The following is a 17,419-nucleotide window of genomic DNA, read 5'->3' on the forward strand; positions in this document are numbered from 1 at the left end:
CTAAAAAGTCTGGAAATGGGAAGGCAGTTATTGCTCATGGTCACCCAACCTGCTGTTAGAAAGCAGACTGACACTTGGTGACCACGGCATGTGCCATTGATAATCTTATCCAGCACATGATGTATATCGTCCTGTTTTTACAGATGACAGAAAATGCCAGTATACCCATGGTTAAGCATTAACTCTTGTGTGCAGGATTTAAACATGGTTTGCAACACTCAAGTTCATGCCATTTTGAGAAGAAAGCCTAAGGGAGGTCCCATCTGTCTTGAAGAATGCAACAATTGTAATAATGCTTGCAGAAAAGAAGTCTTTGGGAATAAATGTGGATTTCATTTGTCAGTTCAATTTGCAGGTGCCAGTTTCAGCTGTACCAGGTCAAGTGGGACCTGCTGTGGATTGTCAGGCAGCCCTGTCAGCCACGCTGCCCCCTTATTCCACTTACTAGGGTATTCAGGGGTGGGAAGTTCCCAGACCAGAGCAACTCAACCACCGCCTTCACTCCTGTTGACCTGAGGCAGCCTCTCAAGTCTAGTCCTCTGGACCCACAGTCTGAGCCCCCAGCCTCCATTCACCAAAGGCCTTGTGCTTATCCGCTCTTGCTTCCAGGTCCGAACCCGAAATAACAGCAGTACCTCCAGCCGGGAGAGGCACAGGCCCTCCCCACGTTCCACCCGAGGCCGGCAGGGCCGCAACCACGTGGACGAGTCCCCCGTGGAGTTCTCAACTACCAGGGTTGGTTCCCCGGATGCTCAGATCCCTAACCCCGCCCAGTCTGGAAACTGCCCCTCTCACCATGCCAAGTGGCTGCTATATATATAACCTGCTTCCTTTCTTCACACTCCTCTCCCTTTCAGGTTCCTGCCTTTCCTTTCTCTCCTGGGAGCTGGCTAAGCTCTTCCTAAGCCTGATGACTTCTCTCCCGGCCTAATCCCTAGACGGAACCCTGGTGGGAAGTGCAAGGATTTCCTGTGGACTAGGTCCTTAACACTTCCTCAGAATAAGCTCAAACCACTGATTTCAGAACTGTCTTGTCTCCCTAGTATCTTCAGTGACTCTTCTAGAGCCAACCCCATGGGTAACAGCAACTCTCAACTCCTACGGCAAGGCTAGGCACCAGGAAGCCCTCTCTGAGCATCACTTGTTATCCTGTCTTGGTCCTTAATTCTGTCCTTGTTCTTCCGGAAGTTGTTTCTCTCCCCACCTAAGGGACACGTACTTGTTCCTGGAAAACTATCCCTGTTGGTCTCTGTTCCATGAACTTATGTCTTCACTCTGCCTCACTTGTGCTGGCGCCTCTGTCTCTGGTCACCGCCCCGGTCTGCTGTGGCCCATTCTAGGCGTCCTTGTGTTCGCAGTCCCTGAGGCGACGGACGGGATCCTCTGCGGGCACGCCGTGGCCGTCCCCTGCCAGCCCCTACCTCACCATCGACCTGACAGACGAGGATGTGGTTCCGCAGAGCAGCAGTACACCCTACGCCCGCCTGGCCCAGGACAGCCAGCAGGAGAGCGTGGAGACCTCGCAGGTGGACGCAGAGGGCAGAGACGCAGACAGCACTGAGTATCAGGTACTACTGGGAAAAAGTTACCCAGAGGTGACTTACGACTTGTCACTTTTATCACAATAATTGATTCATTCTCCAGGTGTGTTTTCCATGTGTTGAGTGGCCCTTCCTGCATCCTTATCTTGACATTATTAACTCGGGCACCAGATGAGTTTGCTTCCTAATTTTTTCTGAACATTACATCTTTGTGCTTAGAAAGGTATATGCATAGATAATTCATAATTCTATTCATCATTTATGTGTGTGGATATATATATATATAAACACAGTTTTTGGTTGGCTTCTTTTCCTTAGGAACTGAAGTTACCTCACTTTCATGTCTAATCCATCGAGTTTTGTTCATCATCAACCAGTTGAGCTTGTTGGCTTCACTCAGGCTTTGCTACATATGTATTTTCTTATGTATGTACACATACCATATAGAAATTGTTTTCCGAGTACATGACTTTAGAGTAGATCTTATACATTTTAATAGCTTGCATGATTCCATGGGCATCTCCCCTTTTTTTGTTGTAGCAAGTATTTTAGGTGCAAAATTTTTCTTTTTGCATTTTAATGACTTGTACTATCCTGTTTGATGGCCTTTGGGAATATCCAGGATTTTTGCTCAGTTCTTCCTGTGAGTTTTCAGGTTTTTTTTAGTTTGCAGTTTAACATGTTTCCCTGATACAAAGTCAGATGTTACAGGTGACATACTGTAGGTCCAATCTGTAAAAGCCCATGTTTTTGTCATGCAACAAAATCTGCCCATCCTCTGCTCCTTATTTTCAGGCAATTCTTCTGAATTTCCAACCAGGAAGTGTTGGAGGAGGTAGGGAATTTCCTGAGGAACTCTGCCTGCACTTGCAGGAAGCCCTGTGTTGGACTCTTAAGGCAATTGCCATCAGGGTCAGTGGAATACGGAAGGTTTTTCCTCAGTCCAGCCAATCTATCTCATTGTGATTTTGTTCATGTGGTTTTTCTTCTTGCAGGATGGGAAAGAGTTTGGAATAGGAGATCTTGTATGGGGAAAGATCAAGGGTTTCTCCTGGTGGCCTGCCATGGTGGTGTCCTGGAAGGCCACCTCCAAGCGGCAGGCAATGTCTGGCATGCGGTGGGTCCAGTGGTTTGGTGATGGCAAGTTCTCTGAGGTGAGTCCAGGGTGAGATGGACCTTACTTAATGGGCTGATGGACAGAGCCAGGGTTTCCTTCACTTACTTTTACAGTTGCCCTTTAACATAACAGCCTGCGCTCTGCGATGGATGTGGCTCAGTGACTCCGTCTGTCCAGAGGCTCACATCGGCTCACAGCTCTGATCAATGACAAATTGGCCTCCGGTTTATTTCTCTGCGGCAGTCACCAGTATAGGTTCTGAGGGGCAAGAGTGGCCACCTGGGAAAATACTCTCAAAGTATTCCATTTGAGAAGCCTGAAGGAGATAGGAAGGGGGTGTCTCTGACTCATTTATCCCTGGGGGCCAGGGCATCCCTGGCTGGGCTTAGAGATGAACCCAGGGTTGCTTGGTGACAGTTATAGGAAAGTCCTTTGGAGATTTCAGCGTTTCTTGATTATTGATATTAGCTACTTAAAGCTTATTTTTCTTATTGAGAATCTGTGTTGGGTATGAATCAGGTTGATTTGATTCTTCCACCTTTGAAGACATCTTCTTAGACTCCAGGTTTTGATTAGAATGCAATGAACAATACTTTTCCTGTGATGTTGTCTTTAGCTCATCCCTCAGTGTGTCCAGAGGTTAGGTGAGGAACAAGTTCGCAGGTTGGCAGGGATGGAGGCAGATTTGGGAATGAAGGACCAGCTAGTAAGTTGAGACTGGTTTTCTCATTGGATTTTTCCCATTAGCAACATTGTTCTCAAAGGGTAACAATAGTATGACCTGAAGTCTCCCTGATAGGGAGAGTTCACATGTAGAGGTCCTCCCTGGCCAGCAGGGGGAGCCAAAAGACAAATATCTGGGACCTGTGCGCCCCCTGAAGCGTCTAATTGTTAAGAATGTGGACAATGACTTGTGTGAAATGAAATGAAAAGAAACATGGAAGGGTTGTAATTTCTTTGGTGAGACATAAAATGTGCTTAGCACAACCGCATCTGATTCTAGTAAGATGCTGTTGTCTTAGCATTACAGGATGTGATTGCAGTATGGGGCCTGCTTAGGCTGTAGGCTGTATTGAAACCGTTTGGCCTTGCGGTGGCACCTGCATTTCCATGCACAGCTGTTGAACCCCAGTTTCTTTTCATCAGTGGTGATGACACCCGTATGGGTGACCAGACTTAGAAATGTAAATAAAGGTGATCATGAGTGCCAGCACTGGGGAGAATGAGACATTTTATGTCTCTTGAGCTCTGAAACCTGAATGCCTAGTTTCATCTCGTCATTGGCAACCTGAATGGTTCATGATGACCTGGGGACGTGGGAATGAGACTTATAGATCATTAGCCCCAGTGGAATTCATGTATCAGCAAATCATAATTACTAAAAAGAGCTTTAACTGTGTGCCAGGTACTATTCTCTAATCCCATCCCTTAGCTCAATTAATAAATGGCTGAAATAAATAGTAAATAGTAATCATAGCTATTTGTCATGCTTAGGAAGGAGGTAAGAACATGTGCCAAACCCTTTGAAAGTTGGAGCATCCATGGCAAATAGTAAAACTGAGCTGCAAGGGGGCTATTTAGGTCATTTGCTCTTAAAATATCTGCAAACTTGATCCCCAGAGATAAATTCAAGAGAAACCCAGGGCACCCCAGATACAGGCTGTGGGTGGATGTTGATGACAACTTTCTCTTCTAGATTCCAGCAGATAAGTTGGTGGCATTGGGATTGTTCAGCCAGCACTTTAACCTGGCGACCTTCAATAAGCTGGTCTCTTACAGGAAGGCCATGTACCATGCTCTGGAGGTAACTTGGCAGTGGGTGGCTGGCCTGGCCCCAAGAATGGGATTAAAGCAAGAAACATACAGAAAGCCAACTCAATCCACAGTGTGGCTAAGAATGACTTGGAGGGGACCTGGGCAGCCAGTGGGAGGAGGTTAAAAGAGAGTGGTCTAATGGGCTATGCTGAGAAGGGAAGGAAGGGGTTTGAGACTGTCCATAATTTCCCAGCGCTGCCCTTGTGTCCCGCTGGTGTCTGTCTGAATTGCCCTCAGAATGAGGAAAGAGGAGCCCTGGGAAGGAGGAGGCGATATCGGCATTAGTGAGCAAGCTTTTTCAGAGCTTGTGGCTCAAAAGGCCAAGACTGTGCAGCTGCTGAGGTCAGCTGCTTCCTCCTCTTGTCCGTGGGACCCGTCAGGCTCTGCCTTTCCTCTGCCTTCACTTGGATTTGCAGTCATCAGAGTCATCTATTCAGCATGGGTGAGACCAAGCACTAGGCTTAATTAGACATCATTAAGGCTTCACCTCCACACCTTCATTAATAACTTGGAGCTTTCTCAGAGACCACGAGCCAGCGCTGACTGATACTTCTCCTGTAGCGAAGAGTGGCCCGGCTAATTCTGAGCTGACCACTCCAGTTCTCTACAGGGAAGAGATCATGTTTGGTGCCTCTGCGGGGACACTGTCCCTGCTCCTCCCTCCCTGTCACATACCACAGCTCAGGACAGCTGTCTGACTATGAAAGGGCCCAGTGTGAAGGGGGATGAGGCCCCAGCAAGGGGAGTCCTGGGTGGGGCAAGCCAGGCAAATACCCACCCCTCCTATTTATCAGATTCTATCTCTATCTCGGCAGAAAGCCAGAATCCGGGCTGGCAAGACATTCACCAGCAGCCCTGGAGACTCGCTGGAGGATCAGCTGAAGCCCATGTTGGAGTGGGCCCATGGAGGCTTTAAGCCCACTGGGGTCGAGGGTCTCAAACCCAACAACAAGCAACCAGGTACGAGTGAGTCCCTGTGGCACCCCCTGGCACTGCTGATGTGAGCACCCTTAAGGCGGTGCAGTCATGCCTGCTGCCTCTCACCCCACCCCGGCTTACCAGCAGTCGGTTACCCTGGCTGGCTAGTTAGTTTTTTCCCCCAAAACAACCCAAACATTTCTGGTTTCACTGGCCACTTTTCCTGCTAAACGGTCAAGTACAAATAAAGATTGAATCTGTTCTGAAAGCTTCAGTAAACAGACTCAAGGTGGAATGTTCACTATCACCTTAATTTTTTTTTTTTTTAAGGGGAAAAAATTAAGCTCTGCATATTGGAGAAAACTAGGAAAGTGTTAAAAACCCTCTAGACAGCCCAAATCTAGATCACCTCCCTTTAGGAAGGGGCACCATCTATCCTCATGTTGACCAATATCGCAGTGCCTCCATGTTTAGACAGCTGCTTTCCTGTTGTCTCTCCAGAAATCCAGGATATGTCTTCTCATCCTTCCATTTAACGCAGTGTTCTCTGTTCTGTTTTGTCCCTCCCCCCCAAAAAGTGGTTAATAAGTCGAAGGTTCGTCGTACAGGCAGTAGGAACTTAGAAGCCAGGAAACACGGTATTCCTTCACCATCTTTTGACTGTGCACTCTTTTCTCTGCACTTTCTTTCAATCTGTTTGCACATAAAGTACTCCGAAAATAATCAAATCTGTTTAAAAGTCACCCTGAACTCTCACCTCCCCCTTCACTCCAACCCTCACAACTGCCTTCCAGGTGACTATGGTTGGGTGTGCACCTCCTTCCAGCTCTTTCTATACACTGGTTGGATTCCTGCTTTCCCTTCATTTTTCAATATTTATGGTATAAGCACTGTTAAATGTCATTTTTTCACTGAGGTGTCCTTACGATATTAATGGCTGTGTAATTTTCTCTCCTAGGGATAGAGTCAAATTAAACCATGTCCTTTAATAAATTATGCTGTGTGGATTGAATAAAAAATAGAATTTATAGAAATAAGAATAGGAGCCACCTCAAAAAGCTTAAAGGGAAATTAATATTGATCATATACTTAATCTGTTTCCAGCATTTAGTATAAAAAATCATAGTCTATTTTCCATAACTTATTAAGTGTCTTAGAACATCTCAATTGGGACATTGAGTTTTCATTACAAACAGTTGATCTGTGTTTTCACCAATGTCCAACTTGTTCCAAATGGACTAGTTAATGGGATCTATCAAAAGTTTTGCATCAGAATTAAATTAAAACCCAGTCCCTCAGCCACACTGGTGAGATTGCCAGTTCTCAGTAGCTACCTGTGGCTTTCAGCTTATTAGAGATCTTGGGCAGAGTCGGTTACATCTGTAGACTGAGCTGTTTCTACTTCCCTTGTGCTGGATCTAGAGGAGGTATTTTGCACCTATAGCTGTTTAAGGTCCTATACATTGGTTAGGCATGTGAGTTTCAGATAACTCATCCAAGTTGTCCATAGAGGGGCCGTGTGACACCCAGCAGGTCACAGCTGGATGCTAACACAGGGTCCTTTGCTCCCAGCACCCTCCTCCCACCCAGCCACGGCTGCCTTCTCCTCACCTTTCACAGAGAGTAAAACGCGGAGACGCACAGCTGACGACTCGGCCACCTCTGACTACTGCCCCCCACCCAAGCGCCTCAAGACAAATTGTTATAACAACGGCAAAGACCGAGGAGAGGAGGACCAGAGTCGAGGTGACTGGGGCGGGAGGCTGGGGATGCATCCCCCCTCAATTGGTTGTGGGCAGGTAGGGAGGAGCAGCCTGCACAAGGCTCTCTGACCTTACCTGTCTTTTCTTAACAGAACAAATGGCTTCGGATGTTGCCAGCAACAAAGGCAACCTGGAAGGTAACACCCTCTCCCTTGCTGGCTCCCCTCCCTCAGTGGTGCTCCCAGCCAGTGCTCCCATGTTGCTGGTCTGCCCTGCCCTGCAGAAGTTAACCCCGAGCCTTGACCTCGGGGCGAGGTGTGGACAGCTACCTTACTCAGGTGCTACTTAGAGGATGATTCACGAAGGATGCTTGGGGACAGGAAGGAAATGACACTTGGGCCAGGAGAGGCACAAACCTGAAACCACAATCTGTGGCCTCTTGAGCCCCCTGAATAAGCACTGCAACTGGCTCAGAGGTGGAAGACTGTCATTCTCAAACCAGCTCTGGTTCCTTTGCCCTGGCTGGGAACCCGGTACACTTCTAATGGATCTTGGAATGTGTGAGGAAGGCTGTCTGTTGCATCCTTGGCCCCATGTCCTTTAGTCAGCATATGAAATGGTTAGTCACTTCAGGGGTCAGAAAACCACAGTTGCTGACCCAGGGAGCCCACGTTTGGAGCAGACCCTGACAATCCTCAGGACTTAGACCCATTATCTTCCCCAGCCCTCAAGACTCCTTCGGCCATCTGTCTGCTTCCTGGACTGGCGTGGGGTGAGGGTGCTTGGTATTCGATAGGCCTGGCCCACTTGGTCAGATCTGTAAGACCCGCTGATGGGACAGGAGGCAGGAAAGCCTAATAGGACAAGGACCCTGGCTCTTGAAATCACAGATAACAGGCTGTGTGTAGGATTGGTCACAGTAAAGTCCTATCCTCGGACAATGGGCAAATTAGCATGACCACAAATTGAAGTCCCAGTCTGTGAAGATTTTCATACCAGACTCTCCAAGCATATGCCTCTGCTGGTGCAGCTACTTGTTCTTTGCCCCCCAGCACACCTAGGTTCCCCCCCACCCCCACCCCCGCCTCCGAGTCTTCCTTCTGGGCCGATCCTTTGCCTGTCTTGTGGGACCTTCTACTTGGAGCTGTTGATTTAACCCTCTCCATGTGGGATCGAGGATGGTTCCAGAGACAAATGGTTGCATAATCCTAGCATGGAGTAAAGCGCAGTGAGACCCAAGGCTTTAGCAGCGGCCTTGTCTTTCTTACAGATAGCTGTTTGTCCTGTGGTAGGAAAAACCCCGTGTCCTTCCATCCTCTCTTTGAGGGTGGGCTCTGCCAGACATGCCGGGTAAGTCCAATCCCCACCCTGAACTTTCCTGCCCCTTGCCTGCTCCCCCGTACTTCCTCAGGAAAAGCCTCCCAAGTGTAGGCAGCAGGAAAGGTTCTAGGGGAGCCGGCCGATCACCCTACCCTTCCCTCCCAGGGGTGCTGGCCTGCAGACCCGGCCAGTTGTCCCTGTAAAGGGCACCGAGCCGCCAGGTCACTAAGCCACTGTTATGTGGCTGCGTCCGAGGGCAGCCTGCGTCCGGGCTTGGCTGGCTGTCCCCAGTCTCCGATTTCACAGGTGTTTCTCTCTGGCTGCCAGGACCGCTTCCTTGAGCTCTTCTACATGTATGATGACGACGGCTACCAGTCCTACTGCACCGTGTGCTGCGAGGGCCGCGAGCTACTCCTATGCAGCAACACTAGCTGCTGCCGGTGAGCCACAGGGCTCCCCCACCGGGATCCAGGCCTGGGGACCAGCTCCTCGCTAACCTGGAGCCAGGACCCAGAGGCAGGGTTATTCTGTGGGGTCCTGTCCTTGAAGTGCTTGTGCATCCCTACAGTAGAACTAGGATGTAGGGATAGGCTTGGCATGACTCTCCATCAACCCCAGAGCTCCGTCAATTCTGGGGATGGCATGGGTCCCCAAGAAAGACACAGGCCTTCCTGCCCATGGGGAGGGCAGTTAGGGGCCTGAGAAGGTTTCAGCCACCACGAGCCATCTCCATGGGGAGGGTGGGTTTGCAGGAGAGCCATCAGATGACAGGCGCCCTCCTCCCCGCTGCCTGGCACAGGTGCTTCTGTGTGGAGTGCCTGGAGGTGCTGGTGGGCGCGGGCACAGCGGCGGAGGCCAAGCTGCAGGAGCCCTGGAGTTGCTACATGTGTCTCCCGCAGCGTTGCCATGGCATCCTGCGGCGCCGCAAGGACTGGAGTGTGCGTCTGCAGGCCTTCTTCACCAGCGACCCTGGGCTCGAATACGTAAGCCTGGCATCCACCCCAGTCTGTCAAACAAAGCTCCGCTGTCCAAAGGAGCATCTGAGAGCTCAGGCTGGAGACCTGGCTAATGGTCCCGGGTACAGTTCCCAGGCGGCTCTGGGGTTCATCCCTCCCTTCTTTGGCTTGGGTTTTCAAGGGCCTGCTGAAGAAATAAGATGGAATCGACCCAGTCTTAGTTTTAGTAGAATTGCAGCGGGGAGGGACGCCTTAGACTTACTCTCAGGTCTGGCGGAAAGTGGCTTTTCCTGGGCTGCATGCTGTGGTTCATGGAGGAACACATGTCTGGAGTAGTGTCAAAGTCTCATTGCTCCATGTTCTAAGGGTAGAAGGGTCATCTGTGCTGAAGCTCCTCGGGGCATCCCAGCTCAGAAAGGTTAAAACACATGGCTTGTAGCCCTTGAGGAAGGCCAGCCCCACCTCCGCACCTCCACCTCTATGACCTCTTTTTTTTTTTTAATGAACCTGGCAGGAAGCCCCCAAGTTATACCCTGCAATTCCTGCAAACCGAAGGCGGCCTATTCGAGTCTTGTCACTGTTTGATGGAATTGCAACAGGTGAGTTTAGAGTTCACCTAGAGATGTTTACCTGCTTCGGGTATTTGATTTCAATGTTAGGAAAGACTCCTGGGATTACCCATTGGTCACCTGTTCTGAGAAATCCATTGGTTCCTGTTTCTCTCCTTGAACCTCTCCATCATTTCACCCAACTGGTCCTCCTCCTTTAAAGGCATGGATTTTATTTTTTATTATGTTTAGGAATCTTGGGAAATTATTTTCTGTTTCATATCATAGATATATTGGAGATTAATTCTGAACCATCACCCAGTATCTTGAGTCTTGGTTCCTTCCCATTTCCCCCAGGTTTCCCATGTGTAGAATTAGCATAGCCAACATGTGTTGCCTCTAGGGGCTTTGCCTGATTCATTTCTCAGAAGTGCCTTATAATATATTGTTAGGAACATTTCCCTTTTACCAGAGTAGGAAGCAGTGGGAATCAGTTGCTGTGCATCTAGCATCACTTGTATCAATATGTATTTTTGTTCACCAGTGTCCCCCTGCCTAAAACACTGACAGCATTAAAAGACTCCCAGGACATCACCAGTGGCTTGTTTTCCCCTCTGTTTGGGGAAAGTAGGTTCTAAAGACCTATTTGTGTTTGTACAATGGCTTATTCCCACTATAGCTCACCAGATTTGAGGCTTTGCCTTGCACTTGGCTACGCACCAGTCACTTTTAGTACATAACTTCCAGCGGACACAGCAGAGGGTCTAGGGAGCCCAGTTTCATTGCTGTTAGCACGGGTTCCCTTGAGGACTGCCATGATCTTCATGTCTCTGGTCTGAGTTCTGAAGACTGTCTGGAGATGGCTTCCAGACAATCACTGAAAGGATGGGCCCTGGGCAGGACAATCCTGACTCATTTTCTCTTCCCCTTGACAACCCCCCCACCCCATAGGGTACTTGGTCCTCAAAGAACTGGGCATCAAAGTGGAGAAATACGTGGCCTCTGAAGTGTGTGAAGAGTCCATTGCCGTTGGCACCGTTAAGCATGAGGGCAACATCAAATATGTGAATGACGTCAGGAACATCACAAAGAAAAACGTGAGGGAAAGACCCCGTTACTCTTCTCCCTGAACCCCACACATCCTTACAACCATCTGGTCACTGCCTACCTGCCCAGGGTTGTGGCAGAAGAGCAGCTTTGGTTACAACTTGAAAATCCTTCAGATGTAAATCAATCTCAGAGAACCCTGAGCTTTTGGATTTCTTGGGTCAAAAGTGAAGTTAGGAAATTTAAATGACCAAGCAAGACTTGGAAGTGGGTTTTCTTGTAGCTAGTTACCTGGAATCCAGGCTGTTCATCTCTCCAGCCCCAGCCCCAGCCCTGACTGTTTTTCTCCTGCAGATTGAAGAATGGGGCCCATTTGACTTGGTGATTGGCGGAAGCCCATGCAATGATCTCTCCAATGTGAACCCTGCCAGGAAAGGCCTGTATGGTGAGCATCCCTTCTCACATAGACCCCAAGAGACCCTACGTCCCCTGACTGCTGAATGGGAAGAGTGCCCTGAGGAGGAGCTGTTATCTTCTGGCCAACTGTACTTGTTGGCTCTGTTCATGCCTCATTGTGACTCCTCAGTTGCCAGAGATAAGAATGAGTCACACTGCTGATGCCTGTCTTTCTAGAGGGTGGCAGGGAGAGGGGACAGTAAGTCATCAGCATAGCTAGTCCTTGGGAATGCATTGTTCTTACTATGGAAGACTGGGCCCAAGGGTTTGAATCCGGCTTTGCCCTTGTCTTCTGTGGGCTCAGAGGGCACAGGCCGGCTCTTCTTTGAGTTCTACCACCTGCTGAATTACACTCGCCCCAAGGAGGGTGAAGACCGGCCTTTCTTCTGGATGTTTGAGAACGTGGTGGCCATGAAGGTTGGCGACAAGCGGGACATCTCTCGGTTTTTGGAGGTAAGGACGTCTGGAGTCTTGATTCTCAGGATAACACAAATGGGAAGGCCCTGCTGGCACTGGGGTGAGGGTTATTTCCAGGGTTGGAATTGATGGTTCCCCATGGCGGGCGTGGCTAGTTCTGAGAGTATATGGGAAATATTTGATCTCTCGCCTCACTCCAAACCCACTGAAGTCAAGACGATGAAACTAGCATACTTTTGGAGGCACCATGAGACTGGACCAGACATTTTTACCAGAAATTTTCTCTCCCATGTGCTCAGAAATTCTGCTTTAGGGACTATAAGCAAGATAATTACCTACTGCTTAGTATGCATCAAGCATTGTAGTAAATACTATATGTTATATGTACATATATAAGGGCTTCCCAGGTTGTGTGAGTGGTAAAGAATCTGCCTGCCAATGCAGGAGGTTTTGATCCCTCGGTCAGGGAGATCTTGAAGAAATGGCAACCCACTCCAGTATTCTTGCCTGGAAAATTCCATGTACAGAGGAGCCTGGCAGGCTACAGTCCATGGGGCCACAAAGATTCAGACATGACTGAGCACACACACATATACACTTACTTCCCCCTGACTTTAAAGCCTCTGTTCTGCTAGGGAGGTTCTGGAACTGGTTGGTCCATTCCTCATGCCTTGTGAACGTTGGCCAATCAGTGACAGAACGCAGATTTTGCCAGCACTGCATTTTCATAACCAGGATCACATTCATTTTGCTGGATTTCAGTTTTGAGCTGCCTTCACCACCCATACCCAGAGCTTCTGTAATGATCTGACATGCCAAGGGAATACCGCTTCTTAGAGCAGCCAGTCTGATCTGGTCTCTTTCCACACCATTAACAGAGAGACACAGGCTTGGTCCTTCAGACTTTGAGGGGTGGTCAGTCCCTTGCCTGGCAGGAGTCATACCTCCCCCACAGTAAGGGACAGCCATGTCTCCAGTGCTGCCTGCATTCTGCCCTGGGCTCCCAGCAGCTGCCCTGCTCTCTCCCCACAGTGTAACCCAGTGATGATTGATGCCATCAAAGTGTCTGCTGCTCACAGAGCCCGATACTTCTGGGGCAACCTGCCCGGGATGAACAGGTAACAAGGGCTTCCCAGTGGGACCAGTAACAGCCAAGTTAAATATAATGGTATGAGCCATAACCACCAACTCTTAGGAGAGAGACACATTGGAACCTTGTATAAAGAGCTGCTCTGCTGAGAAGGGCCTCACCCTCTGCTTCAGACCAACCCTTAGTGTTACTGTTGAAGCCTGTTAGGCTGTATAGCAACTGCCTGAGACTCAGGCCATTATTCCACAATATACTTTACTCCTGCTGTGCCCACGGGCCTAGTGTTAAAACCTGGTACTATGTGCTAGAGCAGGCTTTGTTGCAGCCAGGGACACTGATGCTTCTCCACTTCCCTGTTGTGGTCCATTGGGAAATGAACTTTCCCAGTCTCCTTACCTCCAGGATGAAGTGGTAATCCCTGGACCAGGCCTGAAGTAACCAATCAGGTAGCAGAGCTGAGCTGAGATAACCATCAGTAGCCCAAAGCCTGTCTTCTTTGGATTTTCTTAACTGAGTTCTTTACCCAACTTTTCATTAGTCCTGTCATGTTGAAAGCCAAAAAAGCAAGTGGAATGACTGACGATTAATTATCTCTTTCATGTAGCTTCAGGGAGAACAATCTGCTAATTAAGATACCAAATGTGATGATGATAGGACTTGCAAATGAATTAGCTTCACAAAAAAAGATTCTTTAAAAGGAAGTGTTGGAAGCATAACTTAGGCATTTACTCAAAGTGTGGACAGAGGAGAAAAGGTACTGGAATAGCTTGGAATTTCTATTGGGTATATTACATTTTCCTTTGGCTAATCTGCCTGTCAGATGGAGCAGTGTCCAGGTCTGGAGCTGCTTCTTCATTCCACTCCTTAGCTCTCACCCTGCCAGACGCTGTAGTCCCTGCTGCCAGTTGTGCAGTGACAATGCCAGTCTTGGCTCTAACAGAGCTGACCCTGCCAGTGGGGTAGGCACAGGGAAGACAGATGAATTCAGGGTCAGGGCTGGAGGGGGCACTGGAAAAGTTGATGGGGAGGCTTCTTGTCCCAGCAGGACCGGAAGAGAAGGAGCCAGAGGCATGAAGTTCAGAGTAAAAAGGTCAGGGATCGCAGTCCAAAAAACAGTGTTCTAGGAGTCAGGAAGAGGAGGGTGAAATGGGCCAAATTACATGAGGCCTGTGGTCATGGTAACAGTTAAATATACTCTGGCTCAGGGAGTTCAGGTGAGTTTTTTGGTGCATGAGATGTGTTTCTTGTTCTCTGGGATTTCTGGTGGAAGAATAGACTATTATGAGAACAGACGTGGGGAGGCAGCTCAGACGTGTTTCAGAGGAGGACAGCTCTGTGCTTGTGTTGATACCAAGAGGTACCATCCACGTGCACTAAAATCGGTGAGCGTGGTGTCCTGTGCAAAGAGGTGTCAGATTCTAGATACTGGGATTTGCAGAAGTTTGAGTTGGGATGAACAGTGAGCTGCTACAGTTGGGATCTATAGGATCAGTGACAACATCAACTGTAGGTCACAGACCAAATCTAGCCCTTAGACTAAACACCTAGGTTTTCAGTCCTAGAATCAACAGAATGTAGGACAGGGCTGTGAACCCTTAGCTCCCTTAGTCCATGGAAGAGTTGGGAATGGAGAGAGGGTGAGGTCAGTGTGGTATTTTGTGTGCAGTGGCTCCTCTCGTGGACACCATGTCCAATCTGACATCTGATTTGTTTTTGGCCTCTTGAGTTCCTTACCCAGGGATGCTGTGGTGGTCATCAACCCTGTGCATTGACCTCTTCCTAGTTTTCTGCTTTGGACCTGCTTAACCCCTTCAGTATCTAAAGTTCTATCCATTCTCCTTGTCGAGCATCTGTTTGCCTCTCTCTGTTAAAGCCTCCTGAGGCTGTGTTCCAGCCATAAGCTGCCAAATCATGGGTTTGATGTGCTGCTTGTAGTGAGTAGACCCACAAAGACTTAATCCAGGCTCCTGAGGCTCAGAGATGGCAGAATTTGCTTAGCATCACTCATTCAGCCAGTGAGCAGTGGGGCTGAGACTGAGGTGTCTCCTGACCCCTCTAACTATATGCTTCACCATCCTGCTCTCCTCAGTGAAGGAGCTTTGACTACTGTTACCACTGGGTAGGGGGAACATTCACTGCTGCACCTAGGGCTCCCTGCCCCAAGCAGCTAGCCTGTCCCCGAGTTGACACCCAGGCTTGTGCTCACGCCTGGGCCATTTTTATGATATATCTGTAGCAAGTTTACGGCCAGAGCACATTTTGCAGCTTGGGCTCTCACTCCCACCCTGGGAGGCACCGAGCCAAGGCCCTTTTCCAGGCGGTAGAAAGTAATGGGTTTTGGATGTTCCCAGGCCTGTGATAGCATCCAAGAATGATAAACTCGAGCTGCAGGACTGCCTGGAGTTCAATAGGACAGCAAAGGTAAGCAGTGCTCTGTGCCTGGCCCACCACTTGGTGACCTTTCAATGGGACTTGACCTTGGTGTCCTCCCCCCACACGACTCCCTGGTGCTGGGCTTCCTTCCCCACACAGTTGTTCTATCCCATCTTCAAATACAGAGTAGGAGAGGTTCTTCCTTGATAAACAAAAATGAGAGAAGGTAACTAGACTTTCCTATTGTGAATGCACACTCCATGGAGACTCCCAAGTGAGAAATGAGTACACTTTTGCAAAAAAAAAAAAAACAAAAACAAAAACTGCTATTAAGTCATAAATAATTCTATTAATATCTCCAGAAACTTAATTTTCAAAGCTTCCATTGAGCTAAGTTCCATTCATTCAAACCCTGCTTGACCATCCTCTATAATCTGGGGGAACTTTTCCTTTTGCTTAATCTTGCTTGATCAGTAACTGTTTCCTTGACGCCCATTTGATCTCATTTATGGTCACTTTTTGTTTATCTCTTTGTTCTCTCTGAGGCTGGTCCTTCCTGCTCATTAACTTCTTGGCTTTTGTGGGAAGCACAGAGTATGTCCTTCCATCTCTCCTTTTCTCATTCCCTATCCGAGCCTGGCCCTGCCACCCTCTCTCCCCCACCTGCCCTCCCTCCTCCACCTTCCCTAGGTGCTTCTGAGCCTTGACCCAGAACCGTTCATTCTGTGCTCACTCCATGATGTCATTTTGTTCTCCAGTTAAAGAAAGTACAGACAATAACCACCAAGTCGAACTCGATCAGACAGGGGAAAAACCAACTTTTCCCTGTTGTCATGAATGGCAAAGAAGATGTTTTGTGGTGCACTGAGCTAGAAAGGTGAGCAAGGATGTTCGTGGAAAGGGAAATCAAGCAGACAGAGACCATGGTTAAAGCCAGCAGCGTGTTCCACGTAGTCTTGCTGACCTTCTACATTAGCAGAGCTGGGAGTAACCTTTCCAGTTGGTGCTTATAAATGGCAAAGGGCTATGGTGGTGAGGAATCTGAAACCTGAGGCCATGAGACAGCACATCTGTCTCATCTGGCTGTGTTTCCCTGGCATTTGCCTGCCCTAACATGCTGGGACGCTAGGATGTACGAGGATCCAGCTAAAGGAAATTCTACCAGCAAGCCGTTGCTTCTTTCTCAGGATTCCTCCTGAGTTGCTTGTTCCCTTATCCGTTTATTTGGCTAAGTCGGAACTTTATCCATTTTGAAGAACCAACTCTTTGATTTAATTTCTCCTGTTCTGCATTTAACTTTTTTTTTTCCTCATTTTATTTTGTTATTGTGATGAGACTGTAGTAAGGGTTGTGAACACTCTACATTTTTGGCAGTATTTTAGGGCTATTTTGATAGAGTATTTTCACTCCAGATAGTTTAGTTCTATAACTGGATGTATTTCTTGGTTTAATTTGTAGTATAGGACTGTAAACCTGGGAAAGAGTGAGGTCCAGTGTATCAGTAGCCTCCTTCCAGATCTGTACCTCTTCTCCTGTGGTAGAATTCCACTCAGGAGGCTGTTGGTATATTTCGTTGCCACCTGCCATTTAAGTCCAGCTTGGGCCTTGATCCAGCAATTTGCTTTGAAGAGGGAAAGAAAATGCAGAATGCTTCAGTTTACTCATGGTCAATTACCTGAGCATCTGATGATTGGAAATAAGATCTGTTTTGTGAGTGTCCCTGTTCCTTAGTAAGGCAATGGCTCAACTTTCTCACCTTTTGTGATGTGAAGATAGGTACTTGTCTGCTGGCTGGCTGGCCATCTTGGCATTCAGTCATTCATGCAAGAAAAGTCCAGCGAGCATCAGCTATGTGGCAACAGTGCAGTGCAGGTGTGGGGGCGTGCACAAGACGGGCACCCTCAAAAGGGGGACCATGCCCTCATGACGGGCATCTGGGAGCCGAAGACCCGGTGGACTTGACCTTGGGGGTCACGGGAAGGCCTGGCGGAAGGGACGGGTAAAGGGCAGGAAGAGCAGAGAGCTGCATGGGCTGCCACAGCCAGGAGTCTCCCAGAGGCGCCAAGCTGGTGGGGGCGCATCTGACTCCCTTGTTTCACTTTGGTGCCCCGCCCCCAG

The 17,419-nt window shown here is 48.6% G+C and overlaps 1 protein-coding gene across 10 annotated transcripts in view; it reads left to right on the forward strand.

Annotated features, from left to right (window-relative positions):
• The window catches only part of DNMT3B (DNA methyltransferase 3 beta), a 34,223-nt gene that overhangs the window by 15,234 nt on the left and 1,570 nt on the right, over positions 1–17,419 (forward strand). For 2 of the 10 annotated variants that reach the window (XM_020916178.2, XM_020916175.2), the window contains exons 5-21: positions 610–735; positions 1,359–1,568; positions 2,537–2,695; positions 4,355–4,462; positions 5,289–5,433; positions 6,964–7,137; positions 7,247–7,291; positions 8,365–8,444; positions 8,742–8,854; positions 9,214–9,397; positions 9,885–9,969; positions 10,870–11,015; positions 11,320–11,410; positions 11,726–11,874; positions 12,871–12,956; positions 15,280–15,349; positions 16,060–16,178. In XM_020916178.2, the coding sequence (XP_020771837.1) occupies positions 610–735; positions 1,359–1,568; positions 2,537–2,695; positions 4,355–4,462; positions 5,289–5,433; positions 6,964–7,137; positions 7,247–7,291; positions 8,365–8,444; positions 8,742–8,854; positions 9,214–9,397; positions 9,885–9,969; positions 10,870–11,015; positions 11,320–11,410; positions 11,726–11,874; positions 12,871–12,956; positions 15,280–15,349; positions 16,060–16,178 (2,090 nt within the window). Of the gene's footprint in view, positions 1–609; positions 736–1,358; positions 1,569–2,536; positions 2,696–4,354; positions 4,463–5,288; positions 5,434–5,969; positions 6,030–6,963; positions 7,138–7,246; positions 7,292–8,364; positions 8,445–8,741; positions 8,855–9,213; positions 9,398–9,884; positions 9,970–10,869; positions 11,016–11,319; positions 11,411–11,725; positions 11,875–12,870; positions 12,957–15,279; positions 15,350–16,059; positions 16,179–17,419 lie in introns of those variants that run through there. The other 8 variants (XM_070472537.1, XM_070472530.1, XM_070472531.1 and 5 more) reach the window with 8 other exon arrangements.

This window comes from Odocoileus virginianus, chromosome 9, assembly GCF_023699985.2.
Source record: "Odocoileus virginianus isolate 20LAN1187 ecotype Illinois chromosome 9, Ovbor_1.2, whole genome shotgun sequence".
Classification (NCBI taxonomy): domain Eukaryota; kingdom Metazoa; phylum Chordata; class Mammalia; order Artiodactyla; family Cervidae; genus Odocoileus; species Odocoileus virginianus.